Source organism: Octopus sinensis, linkage group LG18, assembly GCF_006345805.1.
Source record: "Octopus sinensis linkage group LG18, ASM634580v1, whole genome shotgun sequence".
Lineage (NCBI taxonomy): Eukaryota > Metazoa > Mollusca > Cephalopoda > Octopoda > Octopodidae > Octopus > Octopus sinensis.
The window spans coordinates 25,363,198-25,382,139 of NC_043014.1; the positions used below are offsets into that span (position 1 = coordinate 25,363,198).

Genomic DNA, 18,942 nt, shown 5'->3' on the forward strand with positions numbered 1-18,942 from the left:
GACTCGACTGGCTTCTGTGCCGGTGGCACATAAAAAGCACCATCCGAACGTGGTCGTAGCCAGTGCCGACTCGACTGGCTTCTGTGCCGGTGGCACATAAAAGGCACCATCCGAACGTGGCCGATCCCAGCGCCGCCCCGACTGGCTTCTGTGCTGGTGGCACGTAAAAAGCACCATCCGAACGTGGCCGTTGCCAGCGCCGCATTGGCTGGCTTGCGTGCCGGTGGCACGTTAAAAGCGCCAACCGATCGTGGCTGATGTGTGTGTATATATATAAACACACACACAAAGATAAATTGATAGATACAACTGAATGGGCAAACAAAAATATGAGACACTGCGTAGTGCATTTTTATATTTTGATAAGCCTGGTACTTGTTCTATCAGTTTCTTCTTGTGAAACTAGTAAGTTATGGGGCTCTAAATAAACGAACAGCAATTGTGAAGCAGTGATGAGGGAGAAACACAAAGACACACACATAGACTTACATATATACATACATATATATACAATTGATTTCCTTCAGTTTCTGTCTACAAAATCCACTGACAAGGCTTTGGTTGGTCTGAGGCTATAGCAGAAGACACATACCAAGTCACCACACAGTGGGACTGAACCCAGGACCATGTGTTTTGGAACAAAGTTTGTTACCACACAGCCACACCTGCAGCTATGTACGTGTGTGGTGTGTGTGTGTGTGTATGTGTGTATGGGTGTATATATGTATACATATATATTTATATGTGTATATCTATGTGAGTATATTACATGTACAACTATGTATATATACATCTAGACATGCATGTATACATTTACAGCTATACATATACAGCTATACATATACATCATCATCATCTAGCGTCCGCTTTCCATGCTAGCATGGGTTGGACGGGTCAACTGGGGTCTGTGAAGCTGGAAGGCTTCGTCAGGCCCAGTCAGATCTGGCAGTGTTTCTACAGCTGGATGCCCTTCCTAACGCCAAATACATGTATACATATACATGTATACATGTATACATACATATACATGTATACATGTATACATATACATGTATACATATACATGTATATATATACATGTATATATATATATAATATATATATATATATATATATATATATATATATGACGTTAAACGATGATGATGATATATACATACACACATCCATATCTATACATCTATATATCTATATATATATATATATATATCAATATAGGGTAGCAAAAAAAAAATTCAAGAAAAAATTCAAGAAAAATTTTCTGCAACCAGCGGTCAAGTGAGAAAATAGAAATAGTCACAGACTATATAATATATTCAACAAAATATTAAGGAAAGACCCTTACAGCTTTCAGAATTACTACTATTTTTGTGGTTTGAGTTTTGGCTGCTCTTTTCAAGTGAGTCGAATGACCTGTAAGGGTCTTTCCTTAATATTTTGTTGAATATATATATATATATAGATGTATAGATATGGATCAAATATCAATGGAAACAGTAGCTGTGATACCTGTACCGGTGACACATAAAAAGCACCATCCGAACGTGGCCGTTGCCAGTGCAGCCTCCACTGGCTTCTGTGCCGGTGGCACATAAAAGCACCATCCGAACGTGACCGATGCCAACCCCGCCTTGAATGGCTTCTGTGCCGGTGGCACATGAATATCGAACCAAATATCAATGGAAACAGTAGTTGTGATACCTGTGCCGGTGACACATAAAAAGCACCATCCGAACGTGGCTGTTGCCAGTGCAGCCTCCACTGGCTTCTATGCCAGTGGCACATAAAAAGCACCATCCGAACGTGACCGATGCCAATCCCGCCTCAAATGGCTTCTGTGCCGGTGGCACATAAAAAGCACCATCCGAACGTGGCCAATGCCAACCCTACCTCGAATGGCTTCTGTGCCGGTGGCACATGAACATCGAACCAAATATCAATGGAAACAGTAGCTGTGATACCTGTGCCGGTGACACATAAAAAGCACCATCCGAATGTGACCGATGCCAACCCTGCCTCGAATGGCTTCTGTGCCGGTGGCACATAAAAAGCACCATCCGAACGTGGCCGATGCCAGCACCGCCTTGACTGGCTTCTGTGCCGGTAGCACATAAAAAAATGCACCAACCGATCGTGGCCGATGCCAGACCCCTCTGACACCTGTGCAGGTGGCACGTAAAAAGCACCCACTACACTCGCGGGGTGGTTGGCGTTAGGAAGGGCATCCAGATCAGACTGGAGCCTGGGGCAGCCCCTGGCTCCCCAGACCCCGGTCGAACCGTCCAACCCGTGCTAGCACGGAAAACGGCCGTTAAACGATGATGATGATGATGATGATGATGATATATATACATGTATATGTATACATGTATATGTATAGCTGTATATGTATACATGTATATGTATAGCTGTAAATGTATATATATATATAATATATATATATATTATATATATATATATATATATATATATATATATATATATACATGTAAATTTAAATTTAAAATAATAATATTAATTTGATTAATATGAATTGAAAACCAGTAGTGTAGCATATAAGACCATAGCGGACCTACTTCTAGCAAAATGGATATCCACTGTTAATGGTTCATCCCTCTTATATAATAGTTTGACTTTCATAGTTGCAGTATTAAAGTGAAAGTATCTAACATTACAATAGAGAGATGTTTTTGTTTCACTTTTAACACGTAATACTGAAATAGTGGAGAAGATATGATATTGCTGTGGGCTTGCCCTAGGCAAGAAGTTAAACATTTTGTTTGCCCATGACACTACATGGACCATAAGTAAGGCATGTGTAAAATTTGAATGAAATTGGTTGTGTAGTTTTCAAGTTTTAGGGATTCACACAGACAGAGAGACAGACACACATTCTCAGTTTTATATATATAGATTATGTATATCTATACATGTATGGATGTATCTCTCTCTCTCTCTCTCTCTCTCTCTCTCTCTCTCTGTATATATATTTCTTCAAATTTCTTTAAAGCTGCAGTTACGCTGGGGCACCACCATTAATGACAAGCCTGGCCAGGAATCATACCCTGGTCTCCTGTGTGACAGCTGGGGATACTGATCACTATACTACCGAGTGAGAGAGAGAGGGAAAGAGAGAGAAGAAGGGGGAGATACACACACACAAACATATGCAAATGTACAGATAAACACAAGTAAGCTTAATGAGTATATTTACATAAAATATGTGTGTGAAGTCAACTTTCTACATAGGAGGCACCGTGCGCTGGATGAAGGAGTTGGAATACAAGTTCTTATGTATCTGAATACTACTCTGTGAATATCTATACCATGCTTGCTATACAGTTCTCCAACACACACACAGATGCATAGAGACATGCACACACACGCATACATACAGGGTATTTGAGTTAAATCTGACAATTTTTATGTCTCCCTTTTCAGGAACAACTTGATGTATAGGTGAACAGGCAATGGTGTTGGAGAACATAAAGATTAAAGTTGTAGTTGAGAAAAAGTTAGCTGACATGGAGGACTTGAAGCCATCTGAACATTAGAAAAGAGTTACTTCTGTCATGATGATTCATTCCGAGTATCAAAATGCCAACATCACAACTGCTGCTCAATGCTCTGTGGACACTTTAAAGGCTGTAAGACGTGACATGGACAGCTGCAACAGAGACTACAGAGCAGGAAAGGACACAGCAGATGTTCTGACTGCATCCACATACCGATGTTCATCCCCACATCTTTGAACAGGCCTTAGGTTCAATTCAGATGGCTATGTGAAGCTGTTGGAGACTGCAGTCAATCCCTGGTTGGAGTGTGTTACTCCTGGGAGGCCATATGTGTGACAGCAGGATTTGCCTCCTTGCCATACCTCCAGAAAAAGTCAGAAATGGTTGTCAGAGGATTTCTATGACTTCACCTTCCCCAATTTCTGGCCTCCTAATTCCCTTTATTGCAATCTCATGGATTACATTGTGTGGGGAACAATTGAAAAAAAACACCAGAGTCAAGCTGGTAATCAAGATCAAAGAGATGTTCAAAGATCTCTTTGAACATCTCAGGGACTCAGTGAGCAATGCATGTGCCAAGTTCTGGAGCTGTCTTGAGACCGTGGGTTGAGGGTGTCTCCTTTAAGTAAACTGTTATCTCCCAGCCATAATCTAGTTAATATTTTTGTTTTTAAATGCCTTTCATTTTTGGATGGGATATTGTTTATTTTTCTTTTTATGCAAGCTGTTGGATTTGATCCAAACACTCTGTGTATAGATGCATGTATGTATAGAAGGAAAAAATTGACAGACTTTGAATTTCACTGTAGGCTCTGTAAAGTTACCTCTATTAGGTACTGTCTTGGGTTGAAGAATATCTACTCTAAAGTGATCAAAGAAATATTTAAGAGGAATTAAAGAAACTCAGAGCAATGAAGAGAAATAAAACAGAAATGAAAAATAGTTTTGTGAATTGAACATTTTGAGCCAGATAACTACTTCTGTGCCTACATATCAAATCTTGTTCATTACCTTTTAAAATTCTTTGAAATCAATAAATGATAAATTTTGTCTTCAACACTTTGGCTTCACAGTTATTTATTTAAAAATCAGGTAACTGTTAGAGATTGTATCAATACATAAAATCAATTACAGATACCATTGTTAAGAATATTCACATTTTTTTAAGCACTCTCTCCAAAGCTTCTGTAATCCTCATATGTTTTGATAGGATTGATTCTTCAAACACTCACTGAAGAATTAAGCAACATGCCAGCTCTCAGGGGAAAAAATCCACATTTTCATTTTATTTTTAGTTATCTATACTGAAAACTAAACTTATTAAATGACAATGCAGATGTTTTAACATAGGGGTTCAATTGAGTGGCTAAAAATCAAAACAGAACACTTTAGATAACATACTTCTCAATACACTTCTAGATAAAATACACTTCTAGATTAAAAAAAAATAATGAATTGTTTAGAGCCAGTTTTACTAAGCCTAATATTCAGAATTTTCTTTTTACTTTGTACATTGATTTTTGGTAAAAATATTTGTTAATACATCATTATATATACTTGCAGAAATACTACCCTCTGGGCAGTTTTCTGGCAGTATCTCATGTTCACTTGTGCAAAACTGGTGTAATATGCATACCTGCTTATACATCTTTTATCTTTTATTTTTTATTTGTTTCATTGTTTGTACTGCAACCATTCAGCGGCACCGCTTTGAAAGGTTTAGTTAAGCAAATTGACACCAGTACATTTTTTAAGCATGGTACTTATTCTCTTTTTGCCAAACCACTAAGATACATGGACATAAACAAACCAACACCGGTTGTCAAGCAGTGGGGTGGGACTGTTCACTGGTCCCAGGTATCCCACAAAACTGGTGCATATTATGCGTTGCATCATTTCATTAAAAAAAATGAATAGGGAGTTCAAAGATTACTACATGTGTTTCAACAGCATGATTTATTCCAAAATACAATATCCATTACATGTTAGATAACATTATGTAAATTTGCATTATTACATAAGACTCCAATTCATCAGGTAATATTGTACTAAAATATTTGGCAGAATATCACCTGATGAAATGGATTTGTTATGCAACAATGCAAACTTATCCAATGTTATCTAATGTGTTATGCAAAGGATATTGTATTTAAGTCTTGTTTTGAACATTCATTTTTGTTTGACATATCTGTGTGTGTGAATACATACAATTTTTCCTTCCATACCAAAATCTATTTTCACCATTGGACCTGCAAAAGTAAGGAACTGTATAGAATTTTCAGCCAGAATAAATACTGTACTTTTCTATCATTTAGTTTTTCCTTTAGCATCTAAGTTCTTGTATGTGTATACACACATATAATAAATAATGTTTGTCAAAATTTCAGTTACTGTTCAAAGTTTACAGTCTTTCCTACAGCGGATAATTATGACCTACCACTTGAAGGGAAATTAACAGTTTCCTCAGGGACTTTCAAAAAGAAGGAGAACATCCGTTGTGAAGTTACATCTCCCAACAACAGATGGTGCACAATTCCACCACTGAGCTATGATGAAATCTTATTAAGTGAGATTTACATGCTAACTTCCTCATGCACCTACAACCTAAGGAGAATGGCTAAGATTCTAGTCCCTTTCAGCGTTGTTGACGATCGTTATTTTGTTGTAAAAGCCAATGTTCGTTGGATCAAGGAAAATGATTGGACTGAAACTGAATTCATCACAAAGGTATTTTTCTTTTATGTATTTGTTTATAACTTTATTTGTTTTATTTTATATAGATGAAGAAACTTATCACTTATTCCACAATATATACTACATGTTTTGCTTATACTACTAAAACCTATGAGCAAAGCATGAAGGCCATAATGAATAAATTGTTTTAATCCTTTCGTTACCAAACCGCCTGAAAAAAATTTTGGTTAATGTGACCAAACCGCCCAAATTTACCTATTCATATTTAAATGAGAATATCAGAGCAAATCTCTTTAGTACATTCGTGAAAATACGTATTATACTTCGTAAAGAGTTCAACTACAGTTTTGTACAAAAATCGAAGTGTAATTTTAATTCTGTGAATTTTGGGAGATTTTTTTCCGAAATTTGTTCCTGTGTTTTCAAAATTTGTAATTCTGACAAAAAATGGATACGAATTCCATTATATCAAGCAGCGAGTCAGAATTCGAAGGATTTTCTACTGAAGACCTTCATAAATCTAACTCTATGACTGAAAAAAAAAATGCATATGGTATTTGATAATGAATCTGATGTTTCATTTTCCGAAAGTGAAAACAGTGAATCCGAGAGTTCCGACAGCAATAAAGAAAATGAATTGGCACCTGAATGGAGTGAAAATTTAAAAACTGTTTCTTTCGGTGATTTTTCTGAAGAAACTGGACCAAGCCACAGACTTTCCCAGAAGAGTAAAACCTTAGACTATTTCTTTTTACTTTTTCGAATGAGCCTATTTGAAATCATTACGGCAGAAACGAACCGTTACGCTAAATGTAAACAAAACGAAAGAAAGGATAGTTAGTGAAATTAAGACTATTTTGCCATAAATATTATTATGGGTATCAGAAAGTTACCCAGAATAACAAATTCTATCGTAAAATTTTGTTGTATACCCAATTGAATATTAGCTAATAACCCATTTTCTATATCGATGTTTGAACAAAATTTTAATAATTTTATATTTTGTTGAATTTACCTGTATCTACCTGCAATTAGAGTCACTTTGTGACAAAAATTATAGTATAGAATTGGTTGAGAACATTTCATTAAATTATCTTCCAAAATTCACGTTAATATATTGATAAATAAAAAAGTTATAGTTGTTTAATGAAACCAGACTAAATTTATGATTATGTTAGAAATTAATTGAAACACATAAGGGGTGTATTTTGGTCAGAAATATAGTAACGAAAGGGTTAAATATAGAGCATTTGATTCCTCATCAGAAGAAAACAGTATTCTTAGGAAAGAGGATAACATGTGAGCAGAAGTGATACATTTATCAAACTAAATGATTGAAAGTATGTATTTTAAGCATCTGTTGTAAGTTAACCCTGCTTGAGAATGAATCTGGCATCCAGGAGTAAATAAATAACTGTACAAGATGTGTACTGAAATCAGTTCAATTGGCTGTCTCATTTTCTCATAATAATTTATTTTTTACCTATTAAAAGAATTCAGTATTCTTTGGAAGGGCATAAATAAAACAGCACCAGTTCACAGTTTTGAATGTTAATTTTCTTCACTAGGAAGTACAAGAGCAACAAAATGAAGCATTGTTTATTTACTGCCTCAAATTTTTCTCCTAATAACTTGATTTGGAAGAGAGGCTGTGTGCAGTCATAGTCTTGGCAGACACTCCAAGAGTATTGGGATCAACATAATGTTCCTCTTGAACAGCTGCAGGTTGACAACTGCAAAAAAAAAATAATAATGATAATAAGGGCAGAGAGGTAATTTCAGAGGTGTAACATTCTGAGGAAGAAGGAATGCAACAATGCAGAATTATTCATTGTTATCTAATGTGTTATGCAAAGGATATTGTATTTGAAATGTGTCACATGTATGAGGTTTGCAGCCAGGGAAACAGTATTGGATGAAAAAAATATGAGTGAGTCAAGTAGAGATGGAATGTTTCTAGTTACTTAGAGGAGCAGAATCACTAGTAGTAAAGGTAATGAGGGGAAGTAACATCTGCGGAGAAAAGGTTAGAATATGGTGGTTAAAGATTCAATGCAAATCAGTCAAGTAATAATTTTTGAAAGGTAATCTAATTACATATGTATTTTGTATGTAATCACAAATTACATATGAAAAGCTTTTATTCATCAAAATACATTCCATCATACTTAATAGTCTATTGCCATCATTGTACAAGAAGCTCAGTTGCCACTTTTACCATTTGGTTGGTTTAGAGGCAAAAAACTCACTGCACCTGTTTTCAACCTCATCCGCATTGTGCAGAAATTTACCATGGCTTGGAAAAGGTGGTAATTTGATGATGCAAAGTCCTGGGTGTATGCAGAGTGAGGCAGTACTTCCAACTCCTCAAGTTTGTGCTTGATTACATTGGCAGTGTCATGTCATGGGAAAGCACATCTTTGATTAACAAATGGCAAGTAGTGGGCTTTCAAAGCATCATATACTCACTGCAGTTGTTGAGCATAAAGATTAGCATTTGGAACACGACCATCTGGGGAAAGTTCAAAGGGCAACACCCCATTAAAATTCCACCAAACATACAACATGACCTTCTCTTCAAACTGCCCTTTTTTGACAAGTGGTTCTGAAGCCTGACCAGAACAAATCCACTGATTTCTCTTATTAGGATTATGAAAACAGATCCATTTTTCATTCTCACTTATAATTCAATGCCAAAATCAGGCATTTCAAAGATTTGCCAGCAGTTGTTTGCAGATGTTCACATGTTTTTGAGTCAGGTCATTGATTAGTTCTTGAGCTTCTTAACAGTGTCTTTTCACAAGGTCAAGCTTATGGCAGTGTTGATTGATGGTACTTTGTAAAGAACTATGTTCTGTCATTAATGTACAAGTGCTTGTGCTTGGCTGTTGTTCAACCATTTCAAGCAAGACCTCATTTTCCACAACAGAAGGTTTCCTTGACCTTGGTTTGTTTTTGAGGCTGGTGTCACCTTTCTTGAAACATCTGAACCAATTTTGTATCACATGTTTATTGACAGTTTGTGAATCTTCCACATAATTTCTATTGCTGCTGCCCTTGCACTCAGTCCTTTGGCTTTAATTGCAATTTTTTCACCACTTATTATCGAAGAAATAAAATAAAGAATAATTTATTAATGTTTATGTTATAAAAGAAAATGAAGAATAAACAATTCAATAATAATTAGACAAGTTGTATCAAATTAATCAACTTATCAAATTTAACAAGTTATCAAAAATCATCTGTGAATATCCGAGAAAACTTTTAACTCAACCTGCTACATGAGCTTTATAGAGAGTTTAGCAACTGTTGGAAGCTGAAGTATCTTCTAGCTCTAAAAAAAAGACCTGTCTTAGTGATGCAGTTTTTGCTACATAATTGGAGATCACCTGGATAGATCATAGTTGATTGTAAGTCGTTTTATTTTTTGAGACTCCTTGGGTTTTAGTTGTGTGTTGGCTATGACTAGAGGTAGCAAGTTACAAGCTTGATATATACAGTGATTGAGTTTTTGCATCATTGAAATAGACAGAATCAAAGTAACGACCTTATTGGAGAATGTTTTGGAGGCCTCCATTCACAGAAGCATGACAAGTTTGGTGTATCTAGGTTGCATATAGATGACGATTGTTTTACAAAAACTAACAAGGAATGATGAGTTGTATATTGTGTATTTTCTGCATTATTGGAGTGATAGTAAGTTGTTGATGTACATAAAGAAGTGAGTAGATTGTAAAGAGTTCCATCAGCACATACTACAATGGTGTGATCTGACAAGAAGCTCCCAGTTTGAGAATGAATTGGAGACAACAGGCAATTTAGCTGGAGGATTTGTAGGCCAGACAAGATTTATTTTCAGTCACAATATCTCAGTTAGGTGTCCTGATGTTCCATTTAGATATCCTCTTCCTGGTTCTTATATTTTGTGTTATTGTGCAGTGACTTATTTAATTCTTCTAATATTTCCTTTCATTTCCCAAATATTTATTTTAGTCTTAATATCTTTTTATACACTTTATTTGAAGATATTTCAGTTAATTTCTTAACCCATATTTGTTTAATATTTTCCTCATTATATTTTATTAGTTATCGTGAATTTCTGTTCTCTTTTACAGTGTGTAAATGAGATTAACTATGCCGAGATAACTCTGAGCAGGTTGGGAGCTTTTGCAGTGAGCTGTATTCCCAAAACAGAACAATTTCAGTTGACCTCCAGTGGTTGTCTCTATTATTCACGTCTCTCCCGCTATATCAGTGTACGCTGTCCTAGGACGAGTATTGATGGAACATTAAACTGTATATTAAAGGTAATATATTGTTTCTTTTGCAACACTTCAACAGTTGACATGATTAGTTGAAGGGAAAGGTGAAGGGTGAAAGAAAAAAGAGAGAGAAAAAGGGAGAGTACTGTGAATCAAGTCTAAAAAATTGTGCATAAAGTATCATCATCATCATCATTGTTTAACGTCTGCTTTCCATGCTAGCATGGGTTGGACAATTTGACTGAGGACTGGTGAACCAGATGGTAGCACCGGCTCCAATCTGATCTGGCAGAGTTTCTACAGCTGGATGTCCTTCCTAATGCCAACCACTCTGAGAGTGTAGTGGATGCTTTTACGTTCCACTGGCACAAGGGCCAGTCAGGCGGTACTGGTAATGGCCATGCTCAAATGGTGTTTTTTAGGTGCCACCTGCACAGGAGCCAGTCCAGTGGCACTGGCAATGACCTTGCTCGAATATTTTTTCACATGCCTCTGGCACAAGTGCCAATAAGGTGACGCTGGCAATGATCATGCTTGAATGTTGCTTTTTACGTGCCATTCAGCTGCTCTGGCAACGATCACACTTGAATGGTGCTCTTAGCGCTCCACTAGCATGGATGCCAGTCATCGAATTTGATTTTGATTTCACTTGCCTCAACAGGTCTTTGAAAGCAGAGTTTAGTGTCCAATGAAGGAAAGGTACATATAAGTGGGCTGGTTACACACCTGGCATAGGCCATGGATTATGGTCTCACTTGGCTTGCCAGGTCTTCTCCCGCACAGCATATTTCCAATGGTCTCGGTCACTTGTCATTGCCATGGTGAGGCCTAATGTTCGAAGGTCATGCTTCACCACCTCATCCCAGGTCTTCCTGGGTCTCCCTCTTCCACAGGTTCCCTCAAATGCTAGGATGTGGCACTTTTTCACACAGCTATCCTCATCCATTCTCGCCACATGACCATACCAGTGCAGTTGTCTCTCTTGCTCACCACATCTGATGCTTCTTAGGTCCAACTTTTCTCTCAAGGTACTTACACTCTGGCAAGTATGCACACTGACATTACACATCCAGTGGAGCATATTGGCTTACTTGCATGCTTACGCATGTCCTCAGCAGTCACGGCTCATGTTTCACTGCCATGTAGCATGGCTGTTCGTACACCTGCGTCATACAGTATACTCTGAGCGAGAGGCCCTTTGTCACCAGCAGAGGTAAGAGCTCTCTGAACTTTGCCCAGGCTATTCTTACTCTAGCAGCTACACTTTCAGTGCACTCACCCCCACTACTGACTTGGTCACCTAGGTAAATAGAGTGTATATATAAAGTGCATTAAGTAATCATCATATTCCAATTTCTTTCACTTTCCAGTGATTAGCGGATGAGTGACTATCTTTTGATACAGACACAATGATGATGATGATGAAAACACAGGCTATGCTTTCAGATTTTTTAGATATAGTTTTCAGAAATAACCCAATAAGTTTACCATTGATTCCATGAAATATTAATGGGGCCCGCTAGTTGTTATTATTGCGCCTCAAATCCACACACACACACACACACACATACAAACTCACATGCACACACACACAATTATGTGTTGTAAATACATTGTTCCCTCAGTGTATTGGAATTTGTTTTAGGCAAAAGGGTATAGAGTTAAAAAATATATATATTAAATGTCTTTTTCAAGTTATGCCAAAGATTTTGCTTTTTCATTTTTATCAGGTCATTTCATTTCATTTCATCCCATAAGTTCTGTCCGAATTTTGAATAAAGAAAACAAATGATCAAATGTTATATTTAATTGAAATTTAATCATCAATGTACTTTCCCTGATTATCTATGATTTCCTTCCATCTATTTACAAGCTTTTTAATCCCATCAATGTAAAACTCTTTTAGTTTCAAAGTTAAGAACTCTGAAATGTCAGTTTCGACCTCCTCGTGGCTTACGAAAGTTATGTCCCCCAAATGAGTAAACTACAAAACAAATTGTAGTCTGAAAAAGCAAGGTTAGGAGAATAAGGTGGATGAGGAATTTTTTCCCAACCAAGCTCTTCGATCTTCTGTGATGTGATCTTTGCAGTGTGGGGTTGCGGGTCTATTTTTCTTCAAAGCTTGGTTCAAACGCTCTAATTGCTGACAGTAGACTTGAGCATTGATTGTTGCGGTAACAATTCAAAGTAAATTACTCCTTTGTAATCCCACCAGATAGAGACAAGAACCTTTTTCCCACGAAGTTCCCTTCTCAGTTATGGTTCAGCATTTTTTCACCAGTCACAAGTCTATCCAAAAAGGGTGAAATGAGTTTGCGAGAATGGAGAGAAGACCAGATGTCAACTCGGGATTTGTGGTTGCTTTCGGACAATTCATAAGGCACCCATTTTCCAAGTTTAAGAACCTTTCCAAGTTGTTGAAGATGACAATGAACAGTTGTATGGTTTGAACTAAGCTTTATTGCCAATTCTTCAACTGATAATGCAGGATTTTCTTCAAGTAATGCCTCAAGGAGCTTATCATCAAACTCAACTGGACATCCTGTTTGATCTTCATCTTCAAGCCTGAAATCTTCACTTCTGAATTTTGCAAACCATCTTCTGCAAGTTCTTTCATTCAAGCATTCTTTCCCATAAACTGAGTGTATGTTTCAAGTCACTTCAGCTGAAGAGTTTCCTTTTTTGTACTCATAAAGCTTTATGTGCCTCAAATGCTCTTTGGATACTTCCATGTTAGAAAGGGTTTTAATCAAAGAAATTTTAATTCTATTATTGTGTAAAATAATATTTAAATAATTTTTAATTCCACTAGACATTCTAAACTACTATTAAATTTCATTCAATTTTAAAAAGGTAAAATCGTACAGAACTTTATGGGATAACCTGATACTTTAATCGATATTCCCCTGTTCGAGGAGAAACCACTTCTAGTTGCCTCTCAGCTCAAACAAGAGTTTTAGTGGTAAACCAAACTGATCACTCATAGCACATACTTATTACTTTACAGCAGTTGATGAAAATTCCTAGGGCCTTAGAGTAAATGTAGCAAAGACCAAAGTTATAGTAAGCAGAAAGGCGAACTCATCACACACACCCTCAGGCAGGTGGCCCTGCTCGATCTGTAGAAAAGGTGTAGGTAGAAACTCCATAAGATGTACCCAGTGTAAGCTATGGATGTATAAGAGGTGCAGCAACATCAAAGGAAAATTAACCGAGAAGATAGCTTTCATGTGCACAGAGGCAATAGACACCACAGATACTCAGAAAACAGATTCCTCAGAAAACTAGAAGTAGTTGATAGTTTCTGCTACCTAGGTGACCAAGTTAGTAGTGGAGGTGGATGCTCAGAGAATGTCACCACTAGAATACGAATAGTCTGGGCAAAGTTTAGAAAGCTCCTACCCCTACTGGTTAAAAAGGGTCAGAGTGAAAGGTAGATTGTACTATGCATGTGTGCAAACTGCCATGCTTCACGGTAGTGAAACATGGGCTGTGACTGCAGAGGACATGCGTAGACTTGAAAGAAATGAAGCTAGCATGATCCGCTGGATGTGTAATGTCAGTGTGAACACATGACAGAGTGTAAGTGCCCTGAGAGAAATGCTGGACAAGAGAGACGCTTGCGCTGGTATGGTCATGTGCTGCAGATGGAAGAGGAGAGATGTGTGAAGAAGTGCCACTCCCAAACAGTTGAAGGAATCCGGGGGAGAGGTAGACCCAGGAAGACATGGGATGAGGTAGTCAAGCATGACCTTCGAACGTTGGGCCTCACAGTGGCAATGACGAAAGACCGAGATCTCTGGAGATATGCTGTGACTGCAAAGACCCGACAAATAATGTGAGTTCATGGCTGCTTCCTGCACCAGTTTCGCATATCCCCAGCCCATCCAAACTCCCTTGGATTGCAGAACGACCTGCTGTGCTTACCTTGGATCGTAGGGTGACCTACTATGCTTGAGGAGACCTATTGAATCAAGTACATCAACAACAAAATAAATATCAAATGGAAATTGTAGTTATGATACCTGTGCCGGTGGCACATAAAAGCACCATCCGAACGTGGCCGATGCCATCGCCGCCTTGACTGGCTTCTGTGCTGGTGGCACATGACCTGCTGTACTTGAGGAGACCTATTGAGTCAAGTTGGTGGCCAATGCCAGCGCCACCTTGACTGGCTTCTGTGCTAGTGGCACATAAAAAGCACCAACCGATCGTGGGTGCTGCCAGCCTCCCCAGGCACCTGTGCCAGTGGTACATAAAAAGCACCCACTACACTCACGAAGTGGTTGGCGTTAAGAAGGGCATTCAGCTGTAGAAACACTGCCAGATCAGACTGGAGCCTGGTGCAGCCTCCTGGCTTCCCAGACCCCGGTCAAACCGTCCAACCCATGCTAGCATTGAAAAAGGATGTTAAACGATGATACATTGATATAAATTTAGAGTAGGGATAAATCTCACAGGAGTCTAAATCATGAGAGATCCATAAAAGATCAGTTGAGAAATGTTCATATCAATAATACAGACTTACCTTATGACTGCTCTGTGAGAATATCAGTATGTATCATGATCATTGTACATTGTTAAGTACTAGAGAAATACTTCATATGAACATAGAGTGCAATAGATTACTTAGGCCAGTTTAGTAGTCTTTTACTAATTTTTTTTGTAAGTTAATATTAAACAAAATAATGGGCACAGTTGAAATATATTAAGTCCAAGCAGTATACTGAATAGGGAATTGTGATAACAAACGAATATGTCAGAAAATAATCATTTCAGCAAACCAAATGAGCACATTACAAATATCTACTATGCTATAACTTTTCCAGCTCTTTTTGAAATTTATTCTGGTGTAAATTTCTCTATAAAGCTTTGGAACCTGCAAAAATATTTTTATTTGAATAATTGATAAAATAATTAATTAATTAAGATATATTTTTCCATAGTTCAGCAATCTCCAGGGTTATTATAGTCCACAATTATTGGTGCTACTGTATCTCAACTTCCATACAGAATTAGAAATGGCTGTAGCATTTCTTTTATCTTCATTTGGGAAAGTGGAAGTATGATTCGGTTAACAATTTTTGAAGTTACCTTCTGATGTAGGTAGTTTAGTGGACAAAATGCCAGCTCTTTAGTGGACAGAATGTGGCGAGCTGGCAGAAACGTTAGCACACTGGGTGAAATGCTTAGCGGTATTTTGTCTGCCGCTACTTTCTAAGTTCAAATTCCGCCAAGGTCAACTTTGCCTTTCATCCTTTCGAGGTCAATAAATTAAGTACCATTTACGCACTGGGGTCGATGTAATCGACTTAATCCCTTTGTCTGTCCTTGTTTGTCCCCTCTATGTTTAGCCCCTTGTGGGCAATATAGAAATAAGAATGCCAGCTGAATTAATTTTATTAATTAAATGACTGAATTAATTTTACAACAATCGTCAAGAGGGCATAACTTTTTATTTCAATATTTGCATATTTGTCTTTGTTATTTGAGATTAGAAGCTAGACTATTTCTGATATTAGTTGTAAACCTTAAAATAATTTCTAATAAACAACTTTCAGAATCCACGCTTGATAGGGAAATATTTATAAAAAATAAGCAAAAAAAGGTTCTTAAACCAAAATATCAAGTTTTCTGTTCTTACAGAAATCTCACAGGAGTCTAGATCATGAGATATCGATAAAAGATCAGTTGAGAAATGTTCATATCAATAATACAGACTTACCTTATGACTGCTCTGTGAGAATATCAGTATGTTATAAAGGTATATAAAGGTATAAAGGTATAAATTTGATTTTTATCTTTGAATCTACTTTTTTTTGTATATTTTTTATGGTGGATGAAGTATACTAAATTAATGTAAAACTGGTATGTTACTGACTAACAGTGCTTATATACATTGTGTATGTATGTAGGAATAAATTCATAATTTTTACTAAGCTCCTTGTTCACCATTATTGTGGGAAAGAATAAGCATCTTTATTGTGATCAAATTTTTGTAAAGTGTTCGTCAATTATTACTGATTGGATGGTATATTTTTTGTTTAAAGTCCACATAGAATGTTTAAATGAGTACATTATTATAAAATAACTACTTTTGATCTATCGCCCAATAAATTGAATGGTCACAATTCCAAACTACATGATTGTCTTATCTTGTAAGTTATAATGGCCACTGTAAAGCAAGTGCAATTTTTTTTTCAAATTCTGATATCTTAATCCAGATTTTAAGTTGAAAGTCCATGTCTTATTTGACATTTATCATTACAGATGACACCCTTAACAGAAGAAATACTCACCTACTGCCAACAGAACTATTCATTACGATGTGAAGACATATTGGGATGTTCAGAAATCATAGACATATCATGTGATCAAAAGCATTTTTTCCGGCGGCCTGTTACTCTTAAGTTGCCCTTGCCCAATGCCGAGGCTAGACCAAATAACAGGCACCTGGATGAAATCGGAGTACTAATGAAGAAATCGAGAGACAGTGAATGGATTCTTATGGAAAATGAGTACAAGTTCACTAAAAACACTGTATCTTTTGAAGTGCAATATTTAGCAAAGTAATTTAACAGAGATAATGACGTTGTTACTGTGAAGCTGCTGTAGTGGTGCTGTTTGTGGAAATCTGAAGTCTTATAGTGTGTGTGTGTGTGTGTGCATGCGCACATACGTGAATGCATGTGCATGTGTATGAATGCATGCATGTATACAAAAAAAATGTGATGTAGTAGTTTGGAGGCCATACTTAGATTTTCATTGAGCATCTTGATATTCTTTTATTCTTTTAATTGTTTTTATTCATTGAACTGTGATCATACTGAGGTACTACCTTCATTGCATCAGTCATTCATATCTATTTCTGTACTAACTTCATATCTTGACTCCTTTATTAGATTGGGAAAAGAAAGCTGCCAGCACCCAGTCCAAGAATTGGACCCATGAACTTATCATTATGAGCCCAACACCCAAACTTTACATACATCATGCTTGTGTATATACATACACATGCATACACACACGCGCGCACGCACACACACACACACACACATACATACAAACTGACAAACAGACAGCTTTTGCACTCTCTCTGCTTACCAAATTGTGTTGCTGTTGGCAGTGTAGACATTAAAAGGGTAGATGTTGATTGGTAGTATTTCTGTTTAGTAGTTGACTGGATTGACTGAGTGTAGATGTTGGCTTGGATGTTCAGAGTGTGCAGATATCAACCGCTAAACATGTAGTATAGATGTTGCCCCAGGTTAGCTCTAGTCCCACAGTCTTATGTCATGCAAGTAGTTAGCTGAATGATATGAGAAGTTTGATCTTCACCTAGCTGGAAACCGTACTGTACAATCCAACATGCAACATAGAATCATATGAGATACAATTTACATTGTAAACATGTTACCCACTATCCAGGGTATTTCTGCCTGTAGTTTCTGATAGTTTTCTCAGTAGAGATGGACATGCAAGAGTTGCTGTACCTCTCTACTTACTAAGCTCCTCGTTCAATGTTATTGTGGGAAAGAATAAGCATTAAGAATAAGAATTAGTGGTGTGCATCTTAACAAAATTTTATGTGCCAGTGTAAATGATGTTGTAACTGGGAGGAAGTTTTCCATAAAATGACTGGTAATTGGGTTGATACCCATTGCAAAGATAAACTGTGCTCCCCACATATTAAGGTAGTCTTCCATATTTTGTAATCTTGTTTCAATTTTAAATGGTGTATAGATGTATTCTTTGTACAACTTGTTATGACGTGTAATGTGCTAGTCCACAGTGGATTTAAAGTATTGTTTGCCTACCTAATATTGTTATTATATCTTTCTCCTCCTGTGATTGCTCTAATTATGTTTATATGACACTTTGAGCTCTTTATTAAATGTTTTGGAGGTATATTAAGCTAACAAAGCAGCAACTATGCAGTTGCTTGATCTGCAAGAAACTGCAGCTAAATCTTAATCATATGCTACACTAACATTAAAAAAGCTGTAGAGGTTGGTTGGATACACATGGAGTGTAGACAACAACTGGAAAGACATGGTATGTAAATGTTAACTGAATATGTACAATATGTAGACTACACATCATGTCTACAATATGTAGACATAATGTGTAGTTGTTGACTGGATATACATAGCAATGAGGGTATAGTTTTCAACTGGACAGATATGGACTGTATTTGTTGTATGCTTATGCTTTCACATCTGTGGAAGAAGCAGGTGGCAGCAGTATTCAATTTGATTATGATACAGAAGTATGTTTTGTGTATGTGTGTGTGTGTGTGTGTGTGTGTGCATGTGTGTTTAATGATGTTACCATCTTAAAGATTAAGATGACAACATTTTTAACCTCCATTGGAAAAAAACCAAAGAAATATTTTTTCTTAACATACTTAGGAAAACTCCAACTTTAAGAGGATTTCAGGCCTTCTTTCCTCTGTAATGAGACCTCACAGA

At 36.9% G+C, this 18,942-nt stretch overlaps 1 protein-coding gene and 1 long non-coding RNA gene across 3 annotated transcripts in view; one reads left to right on the forward strand and one right to left on the reverse strand.

The window, feature by feature from the left end:
• The window catches only part of LOC118766927, a 239,173-nt gene that overhangs the window by 204,066 nt on the left and 16,165 nt on the right, over positions 1–18,942 (forward strand). Inside the window, exons 4-6 of one of the 2 annotated variants that reach the window (XM_036510796.1) lie at positions 5,903–6,242; positions 10,325–10,516; positions 16,742–17,040. In XM_036510796.1, coding sequence (XP_036366689.1) covers positions 5,903–6,242; positions 10,325–10,516; positions 16,742–17,040 — 831 coding nt within the window. Of the gene's footprint in view, positions 1–5,778; positions 6,243–10,324; positions 10,517–16,733; positions 17,041–18,942 lie in introns of those variants that run through there. The other variant, XM_036510797.1, reaches the window with a different exon arrangement.
• Positions 7,447–15,117, reverse strand: LOC118766929. Its single transcript, XR_005002835.1, has 2 exons — positions 15,000–15,117; positions 7,447–7,942 (listed from the first exon to the last, which is right to left on the reverse strand). It is a non-coding gene; the product is annotated as an uncharacterized LOC118766929 (long non-coding RNA).